The following is an 11851-nucleotide window of genomic DNA, read 5'->3' on the forward strand; positions in this document are numbered from 1 at the left end:
CATTTCCTTGTCCCTACGTGAGCATGTGCGGCCCCATTGACCGGCGGTGATGGTGCTGTTTCGGTTCCATAACACACGATGTTTCGCATCCTCGAATCCCAAGCTCCCGCGCGGCAGACAGCGACTGACACGATAAATACGCTGAGCAGTCGGCTGCAGAGCTCTACGCTGCTGGAAGATCGCCGGGCAGCTATACTTGGGCTCCGGAGCTTCGCCAAGGGATATCCTGCGTCTGTTGCATCCGAGGCCCTGAGGCCACTGATCACTTCTCTCCGCAACGATGTTGAGGACGTTGATACTATCAAGCTGGTCCTGGAGACTCTGCTGATGCTTTTTTCTCCGGAGGAGAATAGTGTGGGTTGCATTGCCTGCTTCGCATTACTTAGTGGGAAACTAATTGTTCATGTTAACAGCCGGAAGCATCAGATGAATTAGCACTATGGCTAGCGGACGAATTTACTCAGGCAAGTCGCTCCTCAAATTTGGCAGAAGATAAAGATGCTGACAAGGCAATGGACAGAGACAAGATAATATCACAATCCTCCTTGACCTTCTAGACACCAAAGAATTTTACTCCCGGCTCTACTCCCTCCAGTTGATATCTCAGATTTCGGCAGCTCGCCCGGAGAGAACACAGGAATGTATATTGACAGCACCATTGGGCATATCTAGGATTGCTGCGGTATTGGATGACTCAAGAGAGCCGGCTCGTAATGGTACGAATAAGAATATCAGCCCAAAGATATTTGTGGACTGCTAACCTTTACCTCCTGTAGAGGCACTTCTTCTTCTCATTGCACTCACAGTTTCTTCTGCTGAGTTGCAGAAAGTTGTGGCCTTTGAAAATGCTTTCGAGCGGATATTTTCCTTGATAGAAGCTGAGGGGTCTCTGAAGCATGGATCTAGGACACTAGAGGATTGCCTGGCTTTGCTGGCCAACCTTTTACAATTGAACCCCTCGAACCAATCTTTTTTCCGGGAGACAGGTTGCGTGAGGAAGCTTGTCCTGCTTTTGGAAGATGCAATGAAGGATCGTAAGCCTGAGGAAGAATTCCCAGTCTGGATGCTGGAGCAACGCAATAAAAATATCTGGGGAATCCTTGCTATTATCCAGCTATTTCTTGTCAAGCGCGGTATCAGCACTCCAGTAAACCAGATGGCTTTCTGGCAGAGTGGAGCCATGCAACAACTGCTTAGAGCTGCATTCAATGAAGAATTTGATGTTTCTCTCAAATCAAAGGTCAGTTCCCCATTTCCAGTTAAGGATTTTTAAATGTGTTTAGCTAACATTCAAGCGAAGGCTCTCCTTGCAGCTTCGGACTTGATCTGTTCCAATGCAACGCTCCAGGAAAAGTTTTCAGATATGGAAGTTACCATAACTTCTACACCGGTGGATCAGAAGCTGGTTAATGGAAATGCACCAGCCCGGAGTGTCGAAAGGCTTAACGTTCTAGAAGCATTGTTGCGCCTGACCTTGCAACAAGGCCCGATAAACATGCTGGATGCTCGCCTCGCGTCTTGTGACTGCATCCAGGCTTTCTTTACGAATCATTCAGGAATCAAGCTTCACTTTTTGAACAGAGCAATAAGCGGCCACACAGGTGGCGGCGATGAGATTCCAAACATATTGTCTATCCTTATCCGCCCATTGGATTTCGATACTACGAAAGATCCTTACCAGCTATGGCTAGCCTCTGTCCTGCTATTTCATCTAATATATGAAGACTCTGAAGCTAAGGCTGCCGCAATGAAAGTTACTGAGGGCGATGCCGAAAGTGGGGAAGAGGTGGTAACGTGTGTTCAGGCAATTGCTGGTAATTTGATCACCGGTATCCAGCGCAATGATGACGAGAGAATATCGGTTGGATACTTGACCTTACTCTGTGGCTGGCTATTTGAAGACCCAGACGTTGTTAACGACTTCTTGGGTGAGGGAAGCAGTATCCAAAGCCTGATCCAAGAAGCCAAACAGGAGGGTTCCCCAGAGTCACTTCTTCCGGGGCTATGTGCTGTTCTTCTTGGGATTATATACGAATTTTCAACAAAGGACTCCCCTATTCCCCGGTCAACCCTACATCAATTGCTGATCAGCAGGCTTGGAAGAGAGCAATATATTGACAAAATCACAAAACTTCGCGAGCACCCACTGGTTCGGGACTTTGAGGTTCTACCACAAACGGTCCAGGGGCAACATGACTCTGGGCTTCCTGACATCTTCTTTAAGAAAACCTTTGTGGATTTCCTAAAGGACGATTTTAGCCGACTCATTCGGGCTATTGACCGCGATCCTGGAATGGAAGTACCTGTACTGGCAAATGGAATTCCTAAGGGGATCTCGCGCGAACTAGTGGACAACTTGAGAGCTCAGGCTGAAGAGCGAGCACAGGCTATTCAGAACCTGGAGTCAGAGATGTTGGATCTGCAGCGTAAGCTAGACCAGGAGCATATGGACCACAAACGGACCAAAGATTCTACCAACCATGAGTTACATAGGCTCAATCAGGCCAATGAGTCAATGAAAAAGACGCACCAGGCCGAATTGTCTAGATTGGAGGAGCAACATACGTTGGCCAAGAGTGAACTTGTCAGGAACCATGGTGAGCAACTGCATGCTCTCGATAACCAACTAAAACAAACTGCTAGTGAGCATGAAAGGCGAACTACTGAACTTAGGGACATGCATGAAAGCGAGGTCACAGAATTGAAGCAAATGGTGCAGAAACTAGAGGCGAGCCTTGATAAGGCTAACAAGGACCACATCCTGGACCTCCAGACTGCCCATGAAGAGTACTCGACAAATCTATCGAATCTAGAAGCGAAGAACCAACGAGCAGAGGAAAAGGCGCGGCAGGCGGAGGAACATAACAAGATGCTGGAGAAGAGCTTGAAGGAAGCTCGGGAACGAGCCGAGAAGCTGCAAAAGGCCAGTGAGGAGAGCGAAGCCGCTCGCAAATCAGCACAGAACGAATTAGAAGATCTGCTGATAGTGTTCAGTGACCTTGAAGCAAAGAGGAAAGCAGACAAGGTAGGTTATCTAACCAATATCCTTCTCTCTAATCGAACGTTGCTAACACCGGTTTTAGAAACGGTTGGAAGCCCTAGGCGAAGAAGTATCCGACATTGACGAATATGAAGATGAGGACGAGGATGATGAGGACGAAGATGAAGGGGACGCGGAATGATTGCCAGCTTGATGGTAGTGCATCTGATAATCAGACTTATTGCGGAACGAGTGACGAAATAATCATATATACTCTTAGCCATTGACATCTATCTCTTCTTGAACATTGTTCCTAGAGCTATTGCCTGTTTGCCTTTCTTCATCCGAGTCGTTCCTTTGTATATATGAGTCACCAATAATGTGAATGCGGCTGCTCAAAATCCTGCTGCGAAAAGGGGGCTTTGGGCCAGAATTTCCCACTTGCCGCGCTGACTCACACAAATTCCGGCAGGGCTTAAATAACTAGCTGCGACTGCTCGCCCCCCCACACACATCTCACACGCAGCAGAGTCACAGCACTATCTTCGCGACGCCATGTCTATCGACTTTCCAAAGGAAGAGGAGGCCATCCTCAAACGATGGAAGGAGATCGGGGCCTTTGAGCGTCAGGTCGAGTTATCCAAGGGCAAAAAAGAGTACACCTTCTACGATGGCCCGCCATTTGCGACTGGATTACCCCACTACGGGCATTTGCTTGCTTCCACCATAAAGGACATTATTCCTCGATACTGGTCGATGAAGGGCTATCATGTCGAGCGCAGATTTGGCTGGGATACGCACGGCGTTCCGATCGAATATGAAATTGACAAGATGCTGGGAATGTCGGGCTCTGAGGCTGTTGAGAAGATCGGCCTCGAGGCCTACAACGCTGAATGCAAGGCCATTGTCATGAGGTTTTCTACGGAGTGGAGGCAGACCATTGACAGGCTGGGCCGTTGGATTGATTTTGATAATGATTATAAGGTGGGAGCGCTCTTCCCATGGGTATGATGGTGGGCTAAAATGACCTTACTGACGGTTTGTTTGCTTGTCTAGACGATGGACACCACCTTTATGGAATCTATCTGGTGGATATTGAAACAGCTATTCGACAAAGGCGTTGTATATCGTGGATATAGAGTCATGCCCTATTCGACCGCACTTAACACCCCGTTGAGTAACTTCGAGGCTCAGCAAAACTACAAGGACGTTCAAGATCCGGCCGTTGTCGTTTCATTCCCACTCCTTGATGACCCCCAGACTTGCCTTCTGGCTTGGACGACCACGCCGTGGACCCTTCCGTCCCATGTTGGGCTTGCAGTTCATCCGGATTTTGAATATATCAAGATTCACGATGAGGCCTCAGGCAAGAACTATTACATTTTGGAGGCTCTTCTGGGGACACTTTACAAGAACCCCAAGAAGGCAAAGTTCAAGATACTGGAACGTGTCAAGGGTTCTGATATGGAAGGATGGAAATACGAGCCCCTCTTTGACTACTTCTACGACAAGTTCAAGGACCACGGATTCCGCGTACTCACTGCGTCTTATGTTACCGCCGATAGTGGTGTTGGAATCGTCCACCAGGCTCCCGCGTTCGGTGAAGAGGATTACAACGTTGCTATGAAATCCGGCGTCATTAGCGGGGACAGGCTGCCTCCAAACCCTGTAGATGAAAGGGGTCGATTCACCAAAGAAGTCAGGGACTTTGCTGGCATGCATGTCAAAGAGGCTGACAAGGCGATTATCAAACACTTGAAAGGCACAGGCCGAGTTGTTGTTGATAGCCAGATTACCCATAGTTATCCTTTCTGCTGGAGATCTGATACCCCTTTGATTTATAGAGCAGTTCCTTCTTGGTTTGTCAAGGTCACACCCGTTATTCCCGCTTTGCTGGAGTCTATTGAACAGTCATACTGGGTTCCGTCTTTCGTCAAGGAGAAACGCTTTGCAAGCTGGATAGCAAACGCAAGGGATTGGAATATTTCTCGAAATCGTTATTGGGGTACACCTATCCCGCTCTGGGCGAGTGAGGATTTCGAAGAGATTGTTGCTGTCGGAAGTGTGCAGGAACTAAAGGAGCTGAGTGGTTATACTGGTGAATTGACCGACCTCCATCGTGACAAGATTGACCACATCACCATTCCTAGTAAGAAAGGAAAGGGCGTGCTCCGTCGCGTGGAGGAGGTGTTTGATTGCTGGTTTGAGTCCGGAAGCATGCCATATGCCTCACAGCATTATCCGTTTAAAGACAAAGAGCGTTTTGAGGACAAGTTCCCAGGTGACTTCATCGCCGAGGGTCTTGACCAGACTCGTGGATGGTTCTATACCCTTGCAGTTTTGGGCGTACACCTTTTCGGAAAGCTGCCATTCAAAAACTGTGTTGTCAATGGAATTGTCCTCGCTGAGGATGGGAAGAAGATGTCAAAGCGTCTAAAGAACTACCCGGATCCAGGCTTAGTGATGGATCGGTACGGCTCTGATCCACTTCGACTATACCTCATCAACTCGCCAGTGGTCCGCGCGGAGCCATTGAGGTTCAAGGAGTCGGGCGTCAAGGAAATTGTTTCCAAGGTTCTCCTGCCACTGTGGAACAGCTACAAGTTCTTTGAAGGCCAGGTTGCACTGTTGAAGAAGGTTGAAAATGTTGACTACATGTTTGATCCTAAAGCGGAGTCCACTAACACCAACGTCATGGATCGCTGGATCCTGGCCAGCTGTCAAAGCTTGCTCAAGTTTGTAAACGAGGAGATGGCCGGTTACCGACTCTACACGGTGGTTCCAAGATTACTCGAACTCATTGACAACACAACTAACTGGTATATCCGATTCAACCGAAGACGCCTAAAGGGTGAACTTGGATTGGACGATACACTGCATGCCCTCAATACCCTTTTTGAAGTCCTCTACACATTAGTTCGTGGACTAGCCCCCTTCACGCCTTTCATCACCGACACCATCTATCTTCGCCTCCTACCACATATTCCTGAGAAGCTCCGAGGAGAAGATAGTCGATCAGTACACTTCCTTCCCTTCCCAGAAGTTCGAGAGGAACTATTCAATGAGACAATTGAGAGACAAGTCGGGCGAATGCAGAAGGTGATAGAGCTTGGTAGAGTTTCTCGTGAGCGCCGCACCATCGGTTTGAAGTGTCCTCTGAAGTCCCTTGTTGTTATTCACAAGGACCAAGAATACCTCGACGACGTCCGCTCACTAGAGTCATACATTGTGGAGGAGCTCAACATCCGCGACCTGATACTCTCATCCGATGAAGCTAAATATAACGTCCAGTATAGCGTTGATGCTGACTGGCCAGTTCTCGGCAAGAAGTTGAAGAAGGACGTGCAGAAAGTTAAGAAAGCCCTGCCGTCACTCTCTAGTGACGACGTGAAGAAATACGTTGAGACTGGGAAGATACTAGTCGACGGCATCGAACTAGTAGCGGGTGACCTTGTTGTCAAGCGAGGATTAAAGCGAGACGAAGGCTCCTCTGAACTGGAAACCAACACTGATGACGACGTCCTTACCATCTTGGATGCAGCCTTGTACCCAGACCTTGCAGACGAAGGGATTGCGCGAGAGATTGTCAACAGAGTCCAGCGCCTCAGAAAGAAGGCTGGCCTGCAAGTAACGGATGACGTTGGGATGGAATATCGTGTTCTGTCTGATCCTGATGACATTGGAATTGAAGGGGTGTTCGACAGACAAGCCAAGGCTCTTGAAAAAGCACTTCGACGGCCCATGGATAAACACGTCGTTACTGAGGTCGAAGGGAAGATCCCTGATGCTGAAGAAGATGTGATCATGGAGGAAGTTCAAGAAGTTCAAAAGGCTATGTTCCTGCTTCGACTTGTTAAGCTATAAAAAAAAGGCACTGTGCTTCCCCATAGTGTGGCTGTTTAGATACAATATTAGACGTATTTTCCTGGTCTACTCGCTCTCGAACTATTATTGTAGTCCGCTGGGTTTAATCTGATGGCGTGAAATTAGAGGCTTTATCGTCTCTTTGCAGCGGCCTGTATCAGCGATTAGCATAGCCCGATGTAACCGGGGAACAAACACGTACCAGGTAGCAATCCTTCAGCTTCATAAACTCTTTAGCACACATATCCTTCGATACAGCAGTGTAATCGGCCAGGATACACTTGCCATACACCGTTGCCTGACTCAACATGGTCAGCACGGGGCTTTCACGCTATCATCCAGGACATGATCTCACCTCGACAGAGCATTTTGCAGCCGCCTGTGCAAACTTTTCAATTGGCCTTGTATTTCCGGGCATGTTGAGCTAGGAAACAGGGAAACAGCCGTCCCCTGAAACCTTTTGTCGGGTATATTTCTGGCTAATATCAAATGCTGCCTGGTCAACCAAACTGGCTCTGTAGCGAAAATAACCAAAACCTGCACGCTTGAGGCTAAAAAATGGATGACTAATACGTATTAAAGTTACGGCCATTACGGTATTTAATACTCAAATTAGCGGGTCAGCAATACGGTGGATACGCACAAAACACAACTAGTTATGCAAAGTTATGCAACTATTCATAAAAAGTCATAAAATATCTCCATGCGTCGGAGATGAAGTGTTTGACATCCTCGGAGGACCAACGGATGAAGAGCATTAATTGCCATGCGCGGAAAGCCCTGAGATATTATTGTTGACACTCTGTTGGCTTTCCACCCAGCCGGCCGCCCAGCGAATAATACTACTGTTGCCCCTAAGCCCCTTATTAGGAGGTAAAACTCCAATCACCTGACTTGTGCCTCGGCTCTGGTGTCTCTAAGAGGTGCCCCGTTGCTATTTCATCTCGACTGCACTGCCATGATATCAATATCTATCAACCCTTTCTTCTGGGCCTTCGGAGACCGGCAGACCGCTCTCTCGGCTACGGCTTCCGGTAGACCCTATTGGTAGGGCTGGCAGGGCTGCGACCGTTTGATCGGAAAGACCGACTGCAAAGACCTGGCTCAGCATGGATCAATATTGAGAAGAAACCGCCCAGGGCCAATCATGTCTGGCTCAATGGCAGCTGACGTCAAAAGGCATTTCCTGCCCGCAGCGGGCCATGATGCTGCTCCTTGGTCTCTTGTTCGAGACAATAATATAATATAAATATATTCTCAAGACCCAGGGCTGGGTCTAACTCTTCCAAAGTCTTTGGCTGGATAGCTAGTTAGTTACAGAGGAAATATTGGACAACATGTCTGAACCGATTCCTGGGCCGGCACCGTTGCCCATTGTCGGGAATGCTTATAACCTTGATCTTGTAAACTCCTTTACCACCTTTGGGAACCTCACAGATACTTATGGTGCGTCTTGGTGATTTCAAAGAGATGTTCTGAGAGAAGGGCGTTCTGACAAGATGGTGTGAAGGACCAATCTTCAAGCTTACCCTGGGTGGTGAGGAGAAGATCTTCATCACCACTCAGTCCTTGATGGATGAGGTCTGCAATGAGAAGCGATTCTCGAAACTCGTCGCTGGCAGTCTGGCCCAGATCAGAAACGGAGTCCAAGACGGGCTCTTCACAGCTCACCCGGGGGAACACAACTGGGAGATTGCACATCGTGTTTTGATGCCAGGTAAGTAGCAGATGAGCGATGGGGCGATGTTCGTTGATTCGAGGCAGCTTTGCTGATGTAAGGGGATAAGCGTTTGGTCCATTATCAATTCGGGCCATGTTCGATGAGATGCATGATATTGCATCACAGCTAGTGATTAAATGGGCGCGGTTTGGTCCCAACGAGAAGATACATGTCACAGATGATTTCACGCGGCTGACTCTTGACTCTATCGCCCTGTAAGTCTGGCATTACTCTAAGCTCGACCACTTGTGAGCTTGCTTGCTGATGGATGACATAGATGTGCCATGGGGACCCGATTCAACTCATTCTATCATGAGGATATGCACCCCTTTGTTCACGCCATGGTTGGGTTCTTGGCCGAGTCTGGAGCCAGAGCAAGTCGGCCAGCTGTTGTTCAATACTTTATGCACTCTGCACAACAACAATATGATGCCGATATTGAGCTGATGAAAAAGGTCGCCGGGGACCTGGTTGCGGATCGGAAAGCCAACCCCAACGACAAAAAGGACCTGCTCAATGCCATGCTCAAGGGGAAGGATGCTAGAACCGGAGAACATATGACCGAAGATAGTATCATGAACAATATGATAACCTTCTTGATTGCCGGTTAGCTGATACCTTGTTCCTGATCTTACGCTTTCGCTGACTTTGCATCGCTAATTGATCTTATAGGCCACGAGACAACCAGCGGCCTTTTGTCGTTCTTGTTTTATTATCTCTTGAAACATCCATCAGCGTACCAAGCTGCGCAGCGTCAGGTGGATGAAGTCGTGGGCCGTGGACCTATTACTGTCGAGCATATGTCGAAGTTGCCTTACATAGAGGCTTGTATGCGTGAAACTCTCAGACTTTCACCTTCTGCAATTGCTATCCAAATGCAGCCCCGGCCAGACGGTCAGGAGGATCCTATTTACCTTGGCAAGGGGAAGTATGAAATTAAAAAGGGCCAGGCAATTGTTTGCGTCATCCCTCAAATCCATCGTGACCCAACAGTGTATGGAGACGATGCCAACCTCTTCAGGCCAGAAAGGATGCTGGATGAACCTTTTGCTAAGCTCCCTAAAAATTCCTGGAAACCTTTTGGTAATGGTGTACGTGGATGTATTGGAAGGCCATTTGCATGGCAGGAGACCATCTTAACTGCTGCAATGCTCCTCCAGAACTTCAACCTGCGATTTGACGACCCAAGCTACCAGCTGCAGATAAAACAGACACTTACAATTAAGCCCAAGGACTTTTTTATGCGCGCGACGCTAAGACACAACGTTGACCCTGTTCAGCTGGAGAAGATGCTTCATGTGAATATAGAGGCAGAAGCTAAGGCCGGAGAGAAGGACAGGGCAGCCGGCATCTCCTCTGTTGGACCGGCAAAGAAACCCATGACAATACTTTACGGCTCAAATGCAGGAACTTGTGAGGCGCTGGCACAGAACTTGGCTAGAGATGCCTCGAGCAGAGGCTATAGTGCACAAGTTGGCCCCTTGGATTCGGGTGTTGACAAAGTACCCAAGGATCAGCCAGTGATCGTCATATCGTCCAGTTATGAAGGGCAGCCACCAGACAATGCCGCACATTTTGTCGAGTGGATCCAAGGGCTCGGGAGTGGTGCAATGACCGGAGTGGAATACGCAGTTTATGGCTGCGGGAATCGTATGTATACCAATCCCTCACTTTGTCTATCTATGCATCCAAGCGGTTGCTTACCTTTGTAGATGATTGGACCTCGACGTTTCACAGAATACCAAAACTCCTGGATGCAGAGTTCAAGAGGTGCGGTGCGACTAGAGTCGCTGATGTTGGCCTTGGGGACGTAGCAGATGGGGATATCTTCAACCACTTCGATAAATGGCAAGACGAGCAGCTTTGGTCCTCTATCGGCGGCGACGTTGACCCTGCCGAAGAGGGTACCGTGGAAGTTGACATCGATACAGATGCTCGGAAGTCTACCCTCCGTCAGGACGTGAGAGAAGCAACTGTCATCAGTAATAAAGTACTGACTGCACCCGGAGAACCAGAGAAGAGGCACCTTATTTTAACGCTTCCTACCGGGATGTCGTACAAGTCTGGGGATTATCTTGCCGTACTTCCTATAAACGACCAGAGGAATATCCGACGAGCCCTGAACCGTTACAACCTCCCGTGGGACGCAATGTTGACAATCAAGGTTGGTGCTAATACTACCTTGCCAACGGGTCACCCTGTTTCTGCAATGGATGTATTGAGTGCATATGTCGAGCTGGGCCAACCAGCGACGAGAAAGGTATGTTTTGGAAGTGATTCATGGTTCTATTACAGTTGGCTCACTGTTTTTCGAGTAGAACGTTGCTCGAATCGCTTCCAGTATATCGGATGAGAAGGTCCGTGAGGAAGTCCTTGCTCTTTCAAAGGAAGGATTTGAAAACGAGATTTTGAAGAAATGCCGCTCTCCGTTGGATCTTCTCGAGGAATATCCAACAGCCGAGCTGCCTCTTGGAGACTTCCTTGCAATGCTGCCACCAATGCGCATTCGCCAATATTCAATTTCCTCCTCGCCCTTGGCAGACCCAACAGTTGCGTCTATTACTTGGTCAGTTCTCGATGCGCCGTCTCGGGTTGCTGATTCAAAGAGGTTCCTTGGTGTGGCATCCAACTTCCTTTCCAAAGTCCAGGAGGGCGATAGGATCCATGTTGCCGTGAAGCCAAGCCATGGCAACTTTCACCCTCCCAAGGACACCGAAAACACACCTCTCATGATGTTCTGTGCCGGGACTGGCCTTGCCCCTTTCCACGGTTTTGTTCAAGAGAGAGCCATCCAGATCCAAGCGGGCCGAAAATTGGCACCCGCGTACCTTTTCATCGGATGCAGACATCCCGAAAGAGACGCTCTGTTCAAGGATGAGCTTCAGAAATGGGAGACTGACGGCGTAGTGACGGTGTTTTATGCATTTTCCGCAGCAAGTGAGCAAAGCAAGCACTGTCGATACGTCCAAGACAGGCTGTGGGAGGAAAGAGGTGAGATGAGAAAGGTCTTTGACCAGGGAGCAAAGCTGTATGTTTGCGGCACTAGCAGGGTTGGAGAAGGCATCGCATCTACCGTGAAGAAGATATTCCAGGACTATTGCGCCTCTGTTGGCAAGCCAAAGACGGACGAAGAGGTAGAGCGCTGGTTCCAGGATATCAAGAGCGACCGGTTTTCCTCGGACGTCTTCGCATAACGCTGGCTGGATATATCTATACTATCCGGCCGGGGGTATCGTCCGCTCTAAATCGCGACATCTCGCTACTTTAGCATTTCAGCATCAAAATCA

At 48.7% G+C, this 11851-nt stretch overlaps 3 protein-coding genes across 3 annotated transcripts; all 3 read left to right on the forward strand.

Annotated features, from left to right (window-relative positions):
- Window positions 1–78: 78 nt before the first annotated feature.
- On the forward strand, window positions 79–3182 carry TRV_02268 (uncharacterized protein; the record flags this gene model as incomplete). Its single annotated transcript, XM_003023475.1, has 5 exons — window positions 79–352; window positions 510–716; window positions 777–1240; window positions 1301–3025; window positions 3084–3182. The coding sequence occupies 5 exons, from the start codon at window positions 79–81 to the stop codon at window positions 3180–3182; spliced, it is 2769 nt and encodes a 922-aa protein (XP_003023521.1).
- Window positions 3183–3535: 353 nt separating this feature from the next.
- TRV_02269 (uncharacterized protein) lies at window positions 3536–6844 on the forward strand (the record flags this gene model as incomplete). Its single annotated transcript, XM_003023476.1, has 2 exons — window positions 3536–3985; window positions 4037–6844. The coding sequence occupies 2 exons, from the start codon at window positions 3536–3538 to the stop codon at window positions 6842–6844; spliced, it is 3258 nt and encodes a 1085-aa protein (XP_003023522.1).
- Window positions 6845–8181: 1337 nt separating this feature from the next.
- Window positions 8182–11758, forward strand: TRV_02270 (cytochrome P450 oxidoreductase OrdA-like, putative; the record flags this gene model as incomplete). The annotated part of the gene is made up of 7 exons (XM_003023477.1): window positions 8182–8290; window positions 8355–8561; window positions 8632–8779; window positions 8842–9170; window positions 9237–10214; window positions 10277–10824; window positions 10883–11758. 7 exons carry the CDS (start codon window positions 8182–8184, stop codon window positions 11756–11758), a joined length of 3195 nt encoding a protein of 1064 aa, XP_003023523.1.
- Window positions 11759–11851: the final 93 nt, after the last annotated feature.

This window comes from Trichophyton verrucosum, assembly GCF_000151505.1.
Source record: "Trichophyton verrucosum HKI 0517 chromosome Unknown contig00205_1.f1.exp, whole genome shotgun sequence".
NCBI lineage: Eukaryota > Fungi > Ascomycota > Eurotiomycetes > Onygenales > Arthrodermataceae > Trichophyton > Trichophyton verrucosum.